General features: G+C 37.2%; 1 protein-coding gene across 2 annotated transcripts in view; it reads left to right on the top strand.

Annotated features, from left to right (window-relative positions):
• The window catches only part of rad51ap1 (RAD51 associated protein 1), a 55,206-nt gene extending 41,255 nt beyond the window's left edge, over nt 1-13,951 (top strand). The window contains exons 6-9 of one of the 2 annotated variants that reach the window (XM_069907445.1): nt 5,349-5,498; nt 6,490-6,594; nt 10,571-10,716; nt 12,558-13,951. In XM_069907445.1, the coding sequence (XP_069763546.1) occupies nt 5,349-5,498; nt 6,490-6,594; nt 10,571-10,710 (395 nt within the window). In that variant the 3' untranslated portion in view covers nt 10,711-10,716; nt 12,558-13,951. Of the gene's footprint in view, nt 1-5,348; nt 5,499-6,489; nt 6,595-10,570; nt 11,665-12,557 lie in introns of those variants that run through there. The other variant, XM_069907444.1, reaches the window with a different exon arrangement.
• The last annotated feature ends 1,823 nt before the right edge of the window (nt 13,952-15,774 follow it).

Raw genomic sequence — 15,774 nt, 5'->3', positions numbered from 1 at the left:
GTTTTGAATGAATGTTCTTTGGAGGTTCAGCATAATTGGAATTCAGTGAGGGAGTATTTACAGAAAGAAGCATTCCAGCAACGTGAGCTCAAAGTTTTCTCATGTTTACGTCAAAAATCTATCATAAGTACTGGTATAATTTCAAACACTTTATTTAAGGGAGAAGAATAAAGGGATTCTAGCTATAATACTTCAGTGAGAAATTATAAAATGTCCCATGCTTGATACTTTCAAACAAAATGCAAGAACATACCCTTCTTAACCTCCTCCCGCGCCCTCCTCCCCCAAAAAATGCAGGAGCTTATGGAGAGAAGTCAGCCCAATTCTCAAAGATGAAGCAAGACATTCTGCAATGTAAATTTTTTTGTGTGTGGGAGTGAGAGTAAAGTTTATTCATTCTCTCTGTTTTCACTATATTTAATATTACATTTTTTTCTCATTTATCCAAAATACCTTTTTCTTTTTTGAAGGTAAATGATAAGCATTTATTTAGGATCATGTTCATCTTATCTAAATTCTCAGTCCAGCATTTTTTTTTTGGTTTGAAATTAGCTCTATCCCTCCCAGTGTCTTCCCCTTAGCCAAGGATGGCCAACCTTTTAATTCTGGGGGTGTAGGTTCATTAGGCGGCATGGACTCGTAGGCTGAAATGGTCTGTTACTGTGCTGTATGTTTAAATTAAAAATAAAAAGGTTAGCCACCCCTAAAGAATTTACAAACGTCAATGGGCATTTTAATTGCTAATATTTTTTTCATTTATTTCCTTTGACTTTATAAATGTCTTCCTTAATTTCATTCTTTCCCTGCCTACACTCACTTGGCATTATTCAGTAAAGAGCTTGTTTAATCTGACGTAAACTTTTGCACATTCCTAAAATACCTCAAATTATTCATTAAAGTGTTTAAGAATATATTCCGAGCATGTGGGCCAGTAACAGAATAAGTTAGCTGGCTTCAATACAGAAAGGCAAATCTACAGATAGAGGATCATACAGGAGTAAAGGAAAGAACTGGCCCTCTGGTCCATTTTGTCCATGACGATTATCAAGTGCCTATCGATATTAATTTTTTCCCCCCAGTATTTAGCTCATTGCGTACTAACCATGTGGTTTCAATTGGTCAACTGGTTGCATTTAAATATTGAGAAAGTACTTAAGCCAGCACATTCCAGTTTTCTTTTAAATTTTTGTATTAATTTTAATAAAGAAGTTATTAAAAAAGATAAACGGTACCAATCAATAAAATGATATGGATGTACACAAACTTAATAAAGCATTTTGTATGACAAAAACATACATGAATTGTAAATCATATCCATAATTCATATTCTTAATTTGTGATATTTTTGCAGAAAAAAACTCAAATAGTACCAAAAAAAAGAAAATAATAAAGGAGAAGAAACTTAAACCCTTACCTAGCCATGTCGCCAAATGCTATATATTACACATGTTAAACTCTGGCCTGTGGGCCAAATTTGGCCTGCGATATAATTATATTTGGCCCGCAAGATCATATTAAATATATATTAGAGTTGGCCCGCTGGCCGCCGCGCCAGTATAGCACATGCACACTGAAAGTGAAAACGAAGACGCCGGAGGTGTAGAGGGATCTCAGAGTCCCGAATCCCGTGGATCGGAGCGCCGCACTCAGCCCGCCCGGCTCCCGGACACACAGACGCGGCTGGAGTTGGGGACCATCCTCGCTGGGTCTGTGCTTCAGCGGCGACGCCGGACCGAACGTCTTGTTGGCGATGCCTTCCCCCTCGCTCCGTGCGCGGCGGACCCTGCCTCCCGCTCCTTTTGTTGGAGACGAGCCCGGCGCCGTGAGATCACAGTTTAATCCCTCTCCAACCATGGGAAGGGGGTGGGAGCAACGTACTCTTCTGAGCCAATTCCTCCACCGCCCCGGACGCCGGCGTTTCAACGGGGGGTTCGGGTGCCTTCGTCAGGCGACTGACCTGTTGGTCCAAGACAAGGGCAGAGCGTACAAACTCCACACAGACAGCACCTGAACTCGGGTGAACGTGGAGCTGCGACCCCACATTCCACATCAGGACTGTGTGTAAGATTGGGAGCAGTGAGACGGAAGCTTATTTTGTTCCTGTGATTTAAGCCTTTCTTGGGGTGGGGGGGGGGGTCCTCTGACTACTTGCCTAACAATTAACCTAATCAGATGTGGAGTTACCTCAATACAACAGTTCTCAACCTTTTTCTTTCCACTCGCGTCCCTGTGCCATTGGTGCTCTGTGATTAGTAAGGGATTGCTTAAGGTGGTCTGTGGGTGGAAAGAAAAAGTTTGAAGACCACTGCTTTAATCATCCCTCATTGACTCGTCATGTGCACGGTTTCAGATCTCCAAAGGAAATGGGCCAATGACAATGACAATGAAAGAGTTTATCCAAAACTATTATTAAACATTTATTTTAATAAGAAAAAGTTTAACATTACATATGTTAAAAGAAGAGAAAACATGCAGATGTTGTTGAAAATTTTCAATAAATATTTAGTTCGGCCCTCGACTTAGTCCAAGTTTTTAATTTTGGCCCTCTGTGAATTTGAGTTTGACACCCCTGCTATATATGATCAGTATTTTTTTTTTTTTTTTTTTTTTTTTTTTTTAAATTTTTTTTTATTTTTCACACCATAAATCACATTAGCCATGATATACACTATTTCTTTTCACACATATACAGTGACTTTTTCTCCCCCCCCCCCTTTCCTCCCAAACCACCCCCCCACCCCCCCCCTCTCATCCATTTTAGGTATACAATCTAGGTTGCATTAAGCCAGTCAGACAATGTTGTCATTCAACCAAATTACACCAGAAATTCTACTGAGTCCATTCTTTTCTTTCCTTCTCCTTCCATCAACTTAGGTAATGTTTGTCCCCGGTAGGTTTTCGCTATTGTATTTAATGTAAGGCTCCTATACTTGTTCGAATATTTCAATGTTATTTCTTAACCAATATGTTATTTTTTCTAATGGAATACATTTATTCATTTAAATTTGGTAGTTTCTTCCTTTTAATTTGGTTATGTATTCCATTAATATTTAAAGACATATAGTTCAGCGTAGCCCTTTTATATTTTGTTTATCTTCTCTTTCCGTTTTTCCATCATTACCTTTCCTCCTTTTCCATTTCTGTTTTCTTATTTTCAACTCTTTATAAGACAACATTCCTACAACATCTAACATTTTCCTTATTCTCCTATTTCTATCTTATTTATCCCCAATCTCCCCTTCACCTCCTGAGTTGTCCTTTATCCCTTGTCGGACAACCACATCTCCCCTCTCCATTTGGATTTGCGAATCCACTCGCAAGCGTCAACTGATTTTGCAGTGACCGCTATTTCCCCCCACCCCGCCTCCCCCAGAAAAGATTTCACTTTTCATATGTCACAAAGGTCCCTCTTTTAATTCCCTCCTTATTCTCTCTATTCCATTACCTTCCCTTATTAATTCTTGTCTATACTATCCATATTTTCCTCTAAGTACAGATACATTCATGTATGCTCATTGTCTCTATTCACTCTTATACCTCTTTACCTGCATACATATCAATCGTGATCATTTTTACTCTCATTACCCGTCTTCATCCCTCAGTCTATTTTTGTCTTTACCCACATACATATCAGTCGTGATCATTTTAACTCTCATTACCCGTCTTCCTCCCTCAGTCTATTTTTGTAATTGTTCTGCAAATTTTCGTGCTTCTTCTGGATCCGCGAATAGTCTGTTTTGTTGTCCTGGAATAAATATTTTCAATACCGCTGGATGCTTTAGTATAAATTTATACCCTTTCTTCCATAAAATCGCCTTTGCTGTATTGAACTCTTTTCTCTTCTTTAGGAGTTCAAAACTTATATCTGGATAAATGAAGATTTTTTGTCCTTTATACTCCAGTGGTTTGTTGCCCTCTCTTACTTTTTCCATTGTCTTCTCCAGTACCTTTTCTCTTGTAGTATATCTTAGGAATTTTACTACAATAGATCTTGGTTTTTGTTGTGGTTGTGGTTTAGAGGCCAATACTCTATGTGCCCTTTCTATTTCCATTTCATGCTGTAGTTCTGGACATCCTAGGGTCTTAGGGATCCACTCTTTTATAAACTCCCTCATATTCTTGCCTTCTTCATCTTCCTTAAGGCCCACTATCTTTATGTTATTTCTTCTGTTATGGTTTTCCATTGTATCTATTTTTTGAGCTAGTAGTTCTTGTGTCTCTTTAGTTTTTTTATTAGATTCCTCCAATTTCTTTTTTAAGTCTTCTACCTCCATTTCTGCTGCTACTGCCCGCTCTTCCATCTTGTCCATTTTCTTTCCCATTTCTGTTAAGGTCATCTCCATTTTATTTATTTTCTCTTCTGTGTTGTTTATTCTTTTTCTTAAATCCTTAAATTCCTGTGTTTGCCATTCTCTAAATGATTCCATGTATCCTCTAATAAGAGCAAGTATATCCTTTACCTTGCCTCTCTTTTCTTCTTCTATTTCACCATACTCTTCCTCTTCTTCTTCCTCTGGGTTGGCCATCTGTTGTTTCTTTGCTGCCCTTTCCTCCTCTTCTATCTTGTTTCTATTGTCTTCTGTGGTCTCTTCTTGCTGCAGGTGTTCTGCAGCTGTCGTTGCCGGCTGTGGAGATCGACTCCCCAGCTGGTCCCCCCTCCCGTCGGTGTGTTTTTTTTCATTCGCATCGCGCATGCGCGAAACTTCGCGCATGCGCGGTTGCGCACTTTTGTTCGGCTCTGCGAGCCATTTTTGTAGTCCATTATTTACCGACCTGAGGGAGCGGGTTTCTCTCTCCGCAGCGGGCCTCTTCGGACAGGTAAGGCCTTCACCTTTTTCCTCCTTTGTCTTCTCTTCCTCTCTTCTTACCGTTGCTTTCGACTTTTCTTTTTTTGTCGCCATCTTCTTTCCACCTTTATACTCACTTTTCTGTAACTTTTATTTCTGTGCCTTTGTGTTTTCTCTTGTTTTTCCCGACTTTTCTGGAGAGGGCTGGAGTTCACCGTCCGGCCACTACTCCATCACGTGACTCCTCCTATATGATCAGTATTTAAGGAAAAACTAAGGTTAAAAAAATTAAAAGAATGTGGAAAAAATACAAGTCAAACAGTTTAATAACGTTAAAATGAAGTTATAAAGTAAGATAGTTAGTCATAAATGACCCCCATAACATCTGGAATCTTATATCTGATTTATTAATTGAGTAGGGAATCTTTTCCATATTCAAACAGGACATTATGTCACGCAACCACTGATCATGAGAAGAATCCAGTTTTGAAAATGATTTTGGCAAATAACTGATTTATGCTTTGTACAGATCTTCACTTAAAACTGTTATTTGTGTTGTAGCTGAGGAATCTGAAAGCAATGGAAGTAGTGCAGATGCAAGTGACGAATTTACTTTTCAAAGTCTATCAAATCAAACCAAGAAAAAGGTAATCAAAACACAAACAAAGAGAGAAGAGAAAAAAATCCTCAAATCAAACAGCAGAGATACAGGTAGATTCTATTGATTATTACAAATGGATGCATTTAATCTTTTTTTTTCTGTATTGTTAACCCACGTTAAAATGAGAGACTAAGAATATAGTTAACTATATAACAATTGTGGAATGCAAATAAGGTAACAGTAATTAACACACTGAAAATTCAGACTGCAAAGTGAAGAGGGCATGGCCTGGGTGGTGGGGTCTTTGAGGATAGGGTCTGGTTTTTTAAGACACCACCTCATGTCGATGTCCTCGATGGAGTGAAGTCTGGAGTGTATTCTTGTCCTGAGATTTGGCGCTTCCATACCAGGCAGTGATGCAACCAGCCAGAATGCTCTTCACGGTTCACCTGTAGAGAGTCTTCAGTGAAATGAAATGAAAAATTATTTTTATAGATAGCTGAAGACACTCCATTTATTTAACGTCTTTTCATTGCTTTAATGGTTTTAGGACATGTTTATAAAATTAATAGATTATGTTATTTTTATTTTTGACATCTGAAGGATTATGTGATTTCATTAATTCTGATTGAATCAATGTACTTTTCTGCAAGTAATGTGCTAGTTCAAGCAACTGAAAGACTTGCTTATCTGGCATCTACCAATCCCCATAGGTGCCAGATATTGGGGGTTTGACTGTACCATAAAGAATAGTTTTATTTTTGCTAATATTTATATAAATAATTCCGTTATGTCATTGTGAACCTGGCACTGTTTCCCAGTGCAATGAAGTATTCCAGCGCATCTCCAACAAGTTGGTAATAAGGGTCCAGAGGAAAAAAAGGACAATGTATAACAGAGATATTACAGCGGAGGCACAAAAGACTGCAATTGCTATCATCTGGAGCAACAAAAAAAACGTTGCAGGGTCTTGATAAATGTTGACAATAACCCCCCCCGGCCAATCACAGACATGCTGGTCAAACTACTGAATCCCTCCAGCAATTTATGAGTGAAATTACAATAATATGGTATATGATATTTTTATTTATCCACCTTTAGCCCCATTGTTGTTGGAGGAATTGCCAGTTCCTCCTCCATCCTCCAAATTATCAGAAGCATCAAGTCCTTCCTCTGGAACAAGAAAATCAAAGTGGATGCCACCAGGTATGTCTGTGTTATCTAATAAATTGAATTTTGCCATGTGAACTATATAACATAGAGACAGGTAGAGTGGGAGGGCAAAGTTGAAAGTATCCAAATTTTTTAACAATATTGGTTACATTAGAAAGAAAAGAAAATAAACTTAACATTAGAAAATTGATTATCAACTGAGAAAAAGGTCAAGGATAGTTAAATTTAAAATATATGCATCGATTTAATTCCCATTTTGTGGATTTTTTTATGGAAAGTGATTTATTTCAAAAATTGTTGAACAACACCCAAATAACAAAACGTGTATTGTGGTTTTCATGTCTTATAATGGCCATAAAAAGAGATTTGCGAACTTATGCAAAGAGTGGGGGTATTGAATTTGAACTTGAAGATGATGACAAATGCATTTTGAAAAAAGACCAAGATATCCTGTTATCCAAACAAGCTACATTGGATAGATAGTCAAGAGTGTGTTTGTGTTATGTTCCAGACAGCAGTAATAGAAATTAGCACAGAGAGTGCTATATTTTAAATAATATTTTGAATTATTAATTAGTAATAATATAACAGCTTATCTAATTTATCTACACTTATCTAAACCTAACCCCCAACTATGTGCAAATATATGTGTGTGTGGGTGGAATGCCTTTGGCACTACAGCTCAGGTCTAATTCTTGAAACACAGCTCAAGGTTCAGTCTCAGAAAGTCCAACGTTGACATGCAGGTTTTAAATCGATGTGACACACAGGCTTTAGATGGATGCAAATAAGTTCACAAAGTGGGTGAGAGAGAGCGAGGTAATAGGCTGTTTATCAAGGTTCTTCCAGAGAAATGTCCTTTTCTTTTAGCCACATTGGGGTTCAACAATTCCCTTAAGAAGTGACTTTTCCTTTGCCACAGTGGGATTCTACATGTCCCCTTTTAAAGTGACCCTTTTTTTGGTCAGAGTGGTATTTTCATTCCCCTATAACACAGAGAAATCAGACAAATTGTCTATCACCACAGAAGGTCACATTCAGCACAGTATCCCTTCAAAGGATGCTTCTCCGAGTGCTGTCTCCTTTAAATGGCCACTACTCATTCTCCTATAACATGGGAAAATCAGACAGATTGCCTATAACCACATGAGACCACTTCAGTACTGTATTACTTCCAAGATCTCTGCCCCTGAGCACATTGGGTGTTGAATCTGTTGGTCACATGGTCTCTGCATCTGGGTTTTCCAGTGCCCCTTCCTTGCTCTTCAGATGTATCCAATTTAGGAACACGGTGTCCTCAGCCTGCCTGTCAGCTCACAGTCAAACTCCAAAACCTGCAGGGTTTTGTTAAATTTGTTCTCTTAAAGTGACAGTCCCACACCAATGGAAAATGAAGTAAAAACTGGGAGCACGCAATAGTTCCCAAAATGTCACAATTTTCAGTTCTGACTATATGATGAGAATTCAGTTAATGAAGAGTGCATTACCAAAAATGAGAGGATTTTGTATTCCAGTCCTTCCTCACCACAAAGGAATATTTAAGACTTTTAACCTTCTCTGGCAATTATCGATAATCTTTCGAGTTTAGCCTTGGAGGAAACTTGTGCGTCCTGCTCAATAAATGTTGGCCAGTTAAAATAACTTTATCACGATTTTGAAGTTTTGCTTCTTCAACTTGTGTTTGTATTATTTTGAGTGAATCACTTCCTTCTTTTTAACCATAAAAAAATAGTACTAATTAAAAATGTTTTAACATTGGAGTTTCACCACAGCACATTCTGAGAAGCTTAAATATTAAACACTCCAATTGGTTGGTGTATTTAATTAGTTTAACAACCTTAATTAGTATAACAACCATTTCCTTTGACATCATAAAAAGGTAACAGTCCAAGAGAAAGTCATTTGATGTTTTGAGTCCATGCCAACTCTGGCAAAGAGCAATGAAACTAGTTCCATTCCCCTGTTCTTCCTTGTGGTCTGCATCTTTTTTTTTTAAATTCTTTTAAGCACAGTTTCAGTTCCCTTTTGAAAGCTTAATTTGAATGTGCCTCCACCACCTTAACAGATAACAAAAATGTTCTTCTTGTCATGTATCGTTGCTTTGACAATCAATTTTTTGTCACGATTACAGATTTTCCCCCTGTTTAGATCCCGCCTTGTATTACACCTCTATTACATCCTTTCACAAACTCCTCTCTTTTAAGTGGAGCTGCTGCCTTTCAGAACCAGAGACCAGGTTCAACAATAATCTGTATGAAGTTTGCATGTCCCTGTGACCACATAGATTTGTTCCAGCTGTTCCCACTATCCAAAGCCACGTGAGTTGATAGATTGATTGACCTGTTAGTGGTGGAATCTGAAGGTGATGATGAGAACATGAGTATGTTAAAAAAAACTGATTAACATAGGATTAGTGTTAATTGGTAGCTGATGGTCAAAGGAGATCCATTGAGTCAAAGGACCTGTTTCAATGCTATGTAACGAAACAAACTTTCCAACATTTCCAGTAAATGTGATCCGTGACTCGATAAAGATTTTCACAGGTCTTCTCTGCACTTCGCCAAGGCCTTTATATCTTTCCCCAAATTTGGTAACCTGCTGGAAAGATACATCACCCCAGCTTTTGCTGAACCACTGTTTCAATAAGAGTCATAAACGCTAATCATTACTTCCCAGAATTGTATTCCACGCCATTATTTACGACTCTAGAATCATTTATTTGCTCTTTATAACTGGGTTTACAAATATAGAGTGACTAGAGGATATGTACAATATAATATCAGTGACTAGTCGAGTTCCACAGGGATCTGTTCTGGGACCCCCTGCTCTTTGTGATTTTTTATAAATGACCTGGATGAAGTAAGAGGGATGAGTCAGTAGTCATTAAGGGAGGGTTTTGTTTTTTATTTGGTAGGTATATATTATCGATGGCTTTGTTACGAACTGCACGTAACGAGCAGCAATCGACAATGAACCAGACGATGTTTAATTTTAAAACACTAATTTTATTTCTAACTCTTAAACTGTAGTCTTAACACTAAATTTATCCCCAACTGTGCGTGCGTGCGTTATACCCAAACCATTACTGTCCAGGCCAAAATCCAGAAAGTTACTTAAAAGTTCAGTCTTTTAAATTCACTGTTGAAGTGTCGGCCTTTGAAATTTGATGCCCAGAATGAACGGTTAACTGATGGGAAGACTGGAGTTGAGGCAGCTACAGACTCATGAATTGCCCTTGCAGAAATGTTCATCCACATGAGCAGTGGTCATAACACTCCTGATCCTTTTGTAGGCAAGACTCAAAGCTTCCAAGACCCTGACACTGGTCTCTCCAAGTGACCTTCACTGTTAGTCACAATCAAAGTGAAGCATTTGACTTCTCAAAAAGACCCTCCTGGCACAGGTCAATCCACCAAAAAGGCCAATTCACCCACAGAGCGTGCTTTGCTCTGAATTCCACAAAAATGGCTGGCCATGAGCTGCTTCAAAAAGGCTGTGTTCTCTTCAGCAGTCAGAGTGTTTCTCTCTTGCAAAATCACAATGTCTTTGCAAATGTATTGAATCTGGAACAGACTGACAAGCCTTCCCTCAGTTCTTCCAATGTATCAGATTGTCGCTGGGCTGTGACTTGTGATGGTGCTTGGGTGAAGTGTTAAATATTAACTGTGACCATTCAGTTCCTCCTGTCTATACTATACCTTACAGTGATAATCCCATTTTACGAAAATGGGAGCTTGTAACAGCTGAAGGTTGGAAGTATTGTGGATAGTGTTGAAGGCTGTCATAGGTTACAACAGGATTTAGACAGGATGCCAAGTTCATTCCGGCTAAGTATGCTATTTTGGAACTTTTAAAGCAGCAATGTAAAGCAAATGAAATCTGGGTCAAAATGATATCAGAAGATTTTTTTTTTACAAGTTTCAAGAACATAAATAATCTTATTAACTAAAATTATATATTTTTTCTTTCTAATTTCTGAAAGTCGGAAATGTTTAATCTCCTTTTATAGCCTCTAAAGAAAACAGCAATGCTTCACAGGAAGGAGTTTCTGTCAGAAGTCCAAGCCAAGGCCTTCGATTAGGCCTTTCTCGATTTGCCAAGGTCAAACCTTTACATCCTTGTGTGGACAATAGCCGGACGTGGCTTTAAACTGTTGTAAGATTGAAGCTTAATCTATTGACATCCATCTTATAGTTTTTTTTATTGTCATGAGACAGTTTTGCAAAGTTACTGCGTTTATTTGTACAATTATTTTAGAACCTGTTCACAATTTTCCAAAGAATAGCATTTGCAGTCATTCTGATTACAGATTACTTTGATAATGACACTCCACATAGACATCCAGTATGCTTCAAAATAGTAATTATCAGACAGTGACAAATTGGGTGCATTTTTAAGCCAAGTCTACCAAGACTTGAGATACCGATTCGCATTCAAGACCAAATGCCATGTGCTGTGCAGAAAATAGGGGACTGAACATTCATTCAATTTGTTTAGTTTAAAATCCACTCCAGGTGGAAGTTTTACTGGAAATAAGGCCAGTAAATTAAATTTGAACAGCTTTATTCTGGACCGATTTTGTAGGAAATACCCATGTTTCAAAGATGCTCTTGCTTAAAGAAATTGTTAGTGGATTACTCAATGTTCTTAGAGGTTTTTCTAAGCATAAATTAAAGAATGGTTTCCTCTATGGTCAGCACAATGAAATTCCAAACATGGTCTTTCCAGGCATATTGGCAACATCTGTTTTATAGGCAGTAAATGAGCTGTCACCAGAATCGTTGAGAAGTTTGGCTTGCACTGGGATATTTTATCGAAATGATTTATCAAAGCATGAAATCTGTTCTGTCACAGAGCTTATCAATCTGATTTTTAGAAACTAAGATCCTGTTATTGCTTAATAATTGGACAATTATTTGGGTTTTTTGGTGAAAATTATGATTTATGAACACTTTAATTCTCCTCATGTCTGGGTACAACCTCCTACTATCCTTTTTTATCATGTTGCCATGTCTTAGTCACCACCCAAGAGAGATTAATTCAGAATTTAAACAATGACTATTATATAAAAAAAATTAAATAAACATATTTTTAACTGTGAAATACATTGTATTTTTATGATGCTGCGGCGGTGTGAGCAGTGAGAGAGGCACAGCCACCACGTTGAGGGTCATTAACGACTGTTTTTATTAAAATTCAGCGGCCCCTTTAAGGGCAGCATGAGCTCAGTCACCTGGTCCATTGTGACATCATAATCGCTGCCCATGAATCGCGCTGGAAGGGACACTGGAGTCAGAGAGAAACCTCTGACGACGCCATTTCCCCATGGCTGCCCCGCCACGTGGCGATACAAACGGGGCCGGTTCGCCATGAGAATGTGCGCCACCACAGTGTAATAAAAACTCCTCAATATTAAGACATTGTTCAGTAGCTCTTTGCAACTCATGGATAACATTTATATTACACAGTCATGCGTTGCTTAACGTCCATGATACGTTCTGTGAAATAGGACGTTAAGCGATTTGGATGTTTTGCGAACACCATATTACATACTTAGCAAAACTATATGGGATTGTACCTGTATTGGCGAAATAGCCAAGATACTGTACACATCCACTACTGTATTTCAGCTAACATATCTGGCAAGATACATTACTGCTACATCCGATTGTGTGCTGCATCCTGTTCTCTGACTGGGATAATAATGGGGCCATGGAGATGTATGTGGTTGAACAGACATTATGTGGCACATGTCTGTATTAGCAAACAAAATTCCCAATTTATTTACAGCAACAATCACGTAAAGCAAATATGATGGATGACCAGTCACTGAAAAAGGAGGTTATTGACCAGTGTGTGATAATGTAGGAACAGAGTGGACAGTTGTCAAATGTCAAACATGCAAATTTGGAGGAATAATATGGTTTTTTCTTTTTTTTAATAATTTTTAATTTTTCAGACTGTCCTGCGTAAACGTACCTCTCACTTTGTTTTAGATTGGTCACAGTGTTTGAGCTACCGAAAGAAAATAGACACCCACACCGAAAGCAGTTCAGTTTATACAAATGTTTATTAGAAATTCAAAAGCTGATTTCAAACTACAATATGCAAGCCCTTCCCAATTATACTTATCAACACCTGGACTGGTCCCGACTGCCGAAGCGAGGCAATGATCACACACTTGTCGGGGCGCCGCTAGCAGCTTCTCCACCTCCCCCGACTGGGACGTTAGCTGGATTCTAGAAGTTCTTCTTCTTGCTGAGAGATGTTTCCACCCCTCAGAGAATCTCAAACTTCAGCAGTGGGACCATGGCTTATATTACCCAAAAGTTGTTTACTCATAGCTTACCTCTTTGAATAAATGATTTAATTACTTCGACGTCTCCTGACAGTCAGCGACCAACAAAAGACAACTACATCTCTGGGCCTCATGGTGGAAATTAGATAATGTCTACTGATTCACATGTATCCTGGGCCCCATGATGGAATTTAGATTATGTCTTCTCATACTGTGAACCATATCAACCAAAATATATACAAACATTTCTCATTAAATATACACAGTGGCATTTTCTCCCTTTTTTTCCCCCTACCTTCCCTCCCCCACTTCCCACCCCCCTCCAAAACCAATAAATATTCAACACATACAATACAATAAAACCATTAAACAATGTCATCACACAATGAAAAATAAACAAGAAAAATATGTGATCTACTTTTACACACTGTATCAAGTCATTTTGTCTTCTTATCATTTTAGGGGGTGGAGGCCCTCTCTGTTATGTTCCATTTATTTGTTCAAATAATGTGACTTTATTTTTTAAATTATATGTTATTTTTTCCAATGGAATACATTTATTCATTTCCATGTACCATTGCTGTATACTCATGCTCTCTTCCATTTTCCAAGTTGACAATATACATATTTTTTCTACTGCTAAGGCTATCCTAATAAATCTTTTTTGCGCTTTATCCAATTTGAGGCCTAATTCCTTAGTTATTATATTACTTAGAAGAAAGATGTCTGGATTTTATGGTGTTATTTTTTGTGATTTTATTTAATATCTGATTTAGAACTTCCCAAAACATTTTCACTTTCACACATGCCCAAATTACATGTACTGTTGTTCCCATTTCCTTACAGCAAAAACTATGTTTAAATCCTTTTCCCACTTTTGTTTGGGTTTATAGCTTATTTCATCCTTTTCCTTATCTCACAGCTTAATGTACATGTTCATTATAAATCTTTTAATTATCATTGTGTCTGTAATCACATATTCAAAGCTGCTTCCTTCTGATAATCTCAGTCTATTTCCCAATTTATCCTTTAAATACGCTTTCAGTTGATGATATGCAACATTGTACCATGAGTTATTCCATATTTGTATTTCAACTGTTCAACTGTTAATAAATTATTTCCCAAAAAACAATTTTCTATTCTTTTAATTCCTTTTCTCTCCCATTCTCTAAAGGAAAGGTTATCTATTGTAAAAGGGATTAGCGGATTTTGCGTCAATAGTAATTTTGGTATTTGGTCATTTGTTTTTTTCCTTTCTAAGTGAATCTTCTTCCACATATTGAGTAAATGATGCAGTACTGGTGAACTTTTATATTGTACCAGGTTTTCATCCCTGGTATATGTTCAGGAACCTTCGCCCCTATTTTATCTAGTTCTATTTTAGTCCAGTCTGGTTTTTCCCATGTCTGGTAAAAATCTGATAAATACCTTAATTGTGCTGCTCTATAATAATTTTTTAAGTTTGGTAACTGCAAACCACCTTGGTTGTACCTCTCTGTTAATTTATCTAACGCTATCCTTGGTTTCCCCCTCTCCCCCCCCCTTTCCACAAGAATTTCCTTATTCTCTTTAGTTCATTAAAGAATTTCTCTGTTAAGGGAATTGGTAATGATTGAAATAAGTATTGTATCTTTGGGAAGACATTTATTTTAATGCAATTTACCCTCCCTATCAACATTAGCAGTAATTCTTTCCAATGTTGTAAGTCTTCCTGCAATTTCTTTATTAGTGGCTGATTAATTTAATTTGTACAGGTGGCTTAAGTTATTATCTAATCTAATACCTAGGTATTGGATTTCTTGTGTTTGCCATTTTAATCGTGATTCTTTTTTAAATTCTGTATAATCCACATTACTCATTGGCATCACTTCAGTTTTATTTGCGTTGATCTTGTACCCCGATATTTCTCCATAGTCCTTCAATTTCTTATGTAATTCTTTTATTGATATTTCTGGTTCTGTTAAGTATACTATGATGTCATCTGCAAATAAACTGATTTTATACTCCTCCTCCTTTATTTTTATCCCTTTTATTTTCTGTTCTTATCAGTTCTGCCAGTGGTTCTATTGCTAAAGCGAATAGTGAGGGAGATAGTGGACATTCCTGCCTAGTTGACCTACTTAATTTAAATTGGTTCGATACATATCCATTTACTGTCACCTTCGCCAATGGTCCATTATATAATGCTTTAATCCAATTAAAATATTTTTCTGGTAGATTGAACCTCTGTAATACTTTGAATAAATAATTCCATTCTACCCTGTCAAAGGCTTTTTCTGCATCTAAAGCAACAGCCACTGTTGGCATCTTATTTCCTTGAACTGCATTAATTAAATTTATAAATTTACAAACATTATCCGCTGTTTGTCTTTTCTTAATAAATCCAGTTTGATCTTGTTTTACTATTTTTGGTATACAGTCGGCCAATCTGTTTGCTAAAAATTTTGCTATTATCTTATAAGTAGAGATATTGGTCTATATGATGCTGGTGTTAGTGGATTCTTCCCCATCTTTGGTATTACTGTAATTATTGCTGTCTCACATGAATCTGGCAAGTTTTGCATTTTTTCTATCTGGTTCTTTATTGTTCGGCAGCTTTTTTAATATATCCTTTACTTCCTCTATTTCAAATGGCTTTATCAGTTTGTTTTGTTCCTCTTCTTGCAATTTCGGCAGTTCAATTTTAGCTAAAAACTCTTCTATTTTATCATCTTTCCCCTCATTCTCAGTTCGGTATAATTCTTCATAAAATTCCTTAAAGTTCTCATTAATCTCTATTGGATTATATGTAATTTGTTTGTCCTTTTTCCTTGATGCCAATACAGTTCTTTTAGCTTGTTCTGTTTTAAGTTGCCAGGCGAATATTTTGTGTGTTTTTTCTCCCAGTTCGTAATAATTTTGCTTTATTTTCATTA

The sequence above is a fragment of the Narcine bancroftii genome, chromosome 13 (genome assembly GCF_036971445.1).
Source record: "Narcine bancroftii isolate sNarBan1 chromosome 13, sNarBan1.hap1, whole genome shotgun sequence".
NCBI classification, from domain to species: domain Eukaryota; kingdom Metazoa; phylum Chordata; class Chondrichthyes; order Torpediniformes; family Narcinidae; genus Narcine; species Narcine bancroftii.
This window is presented reverse-complemented; position numbering and strand designations above follow the sequence as displayed.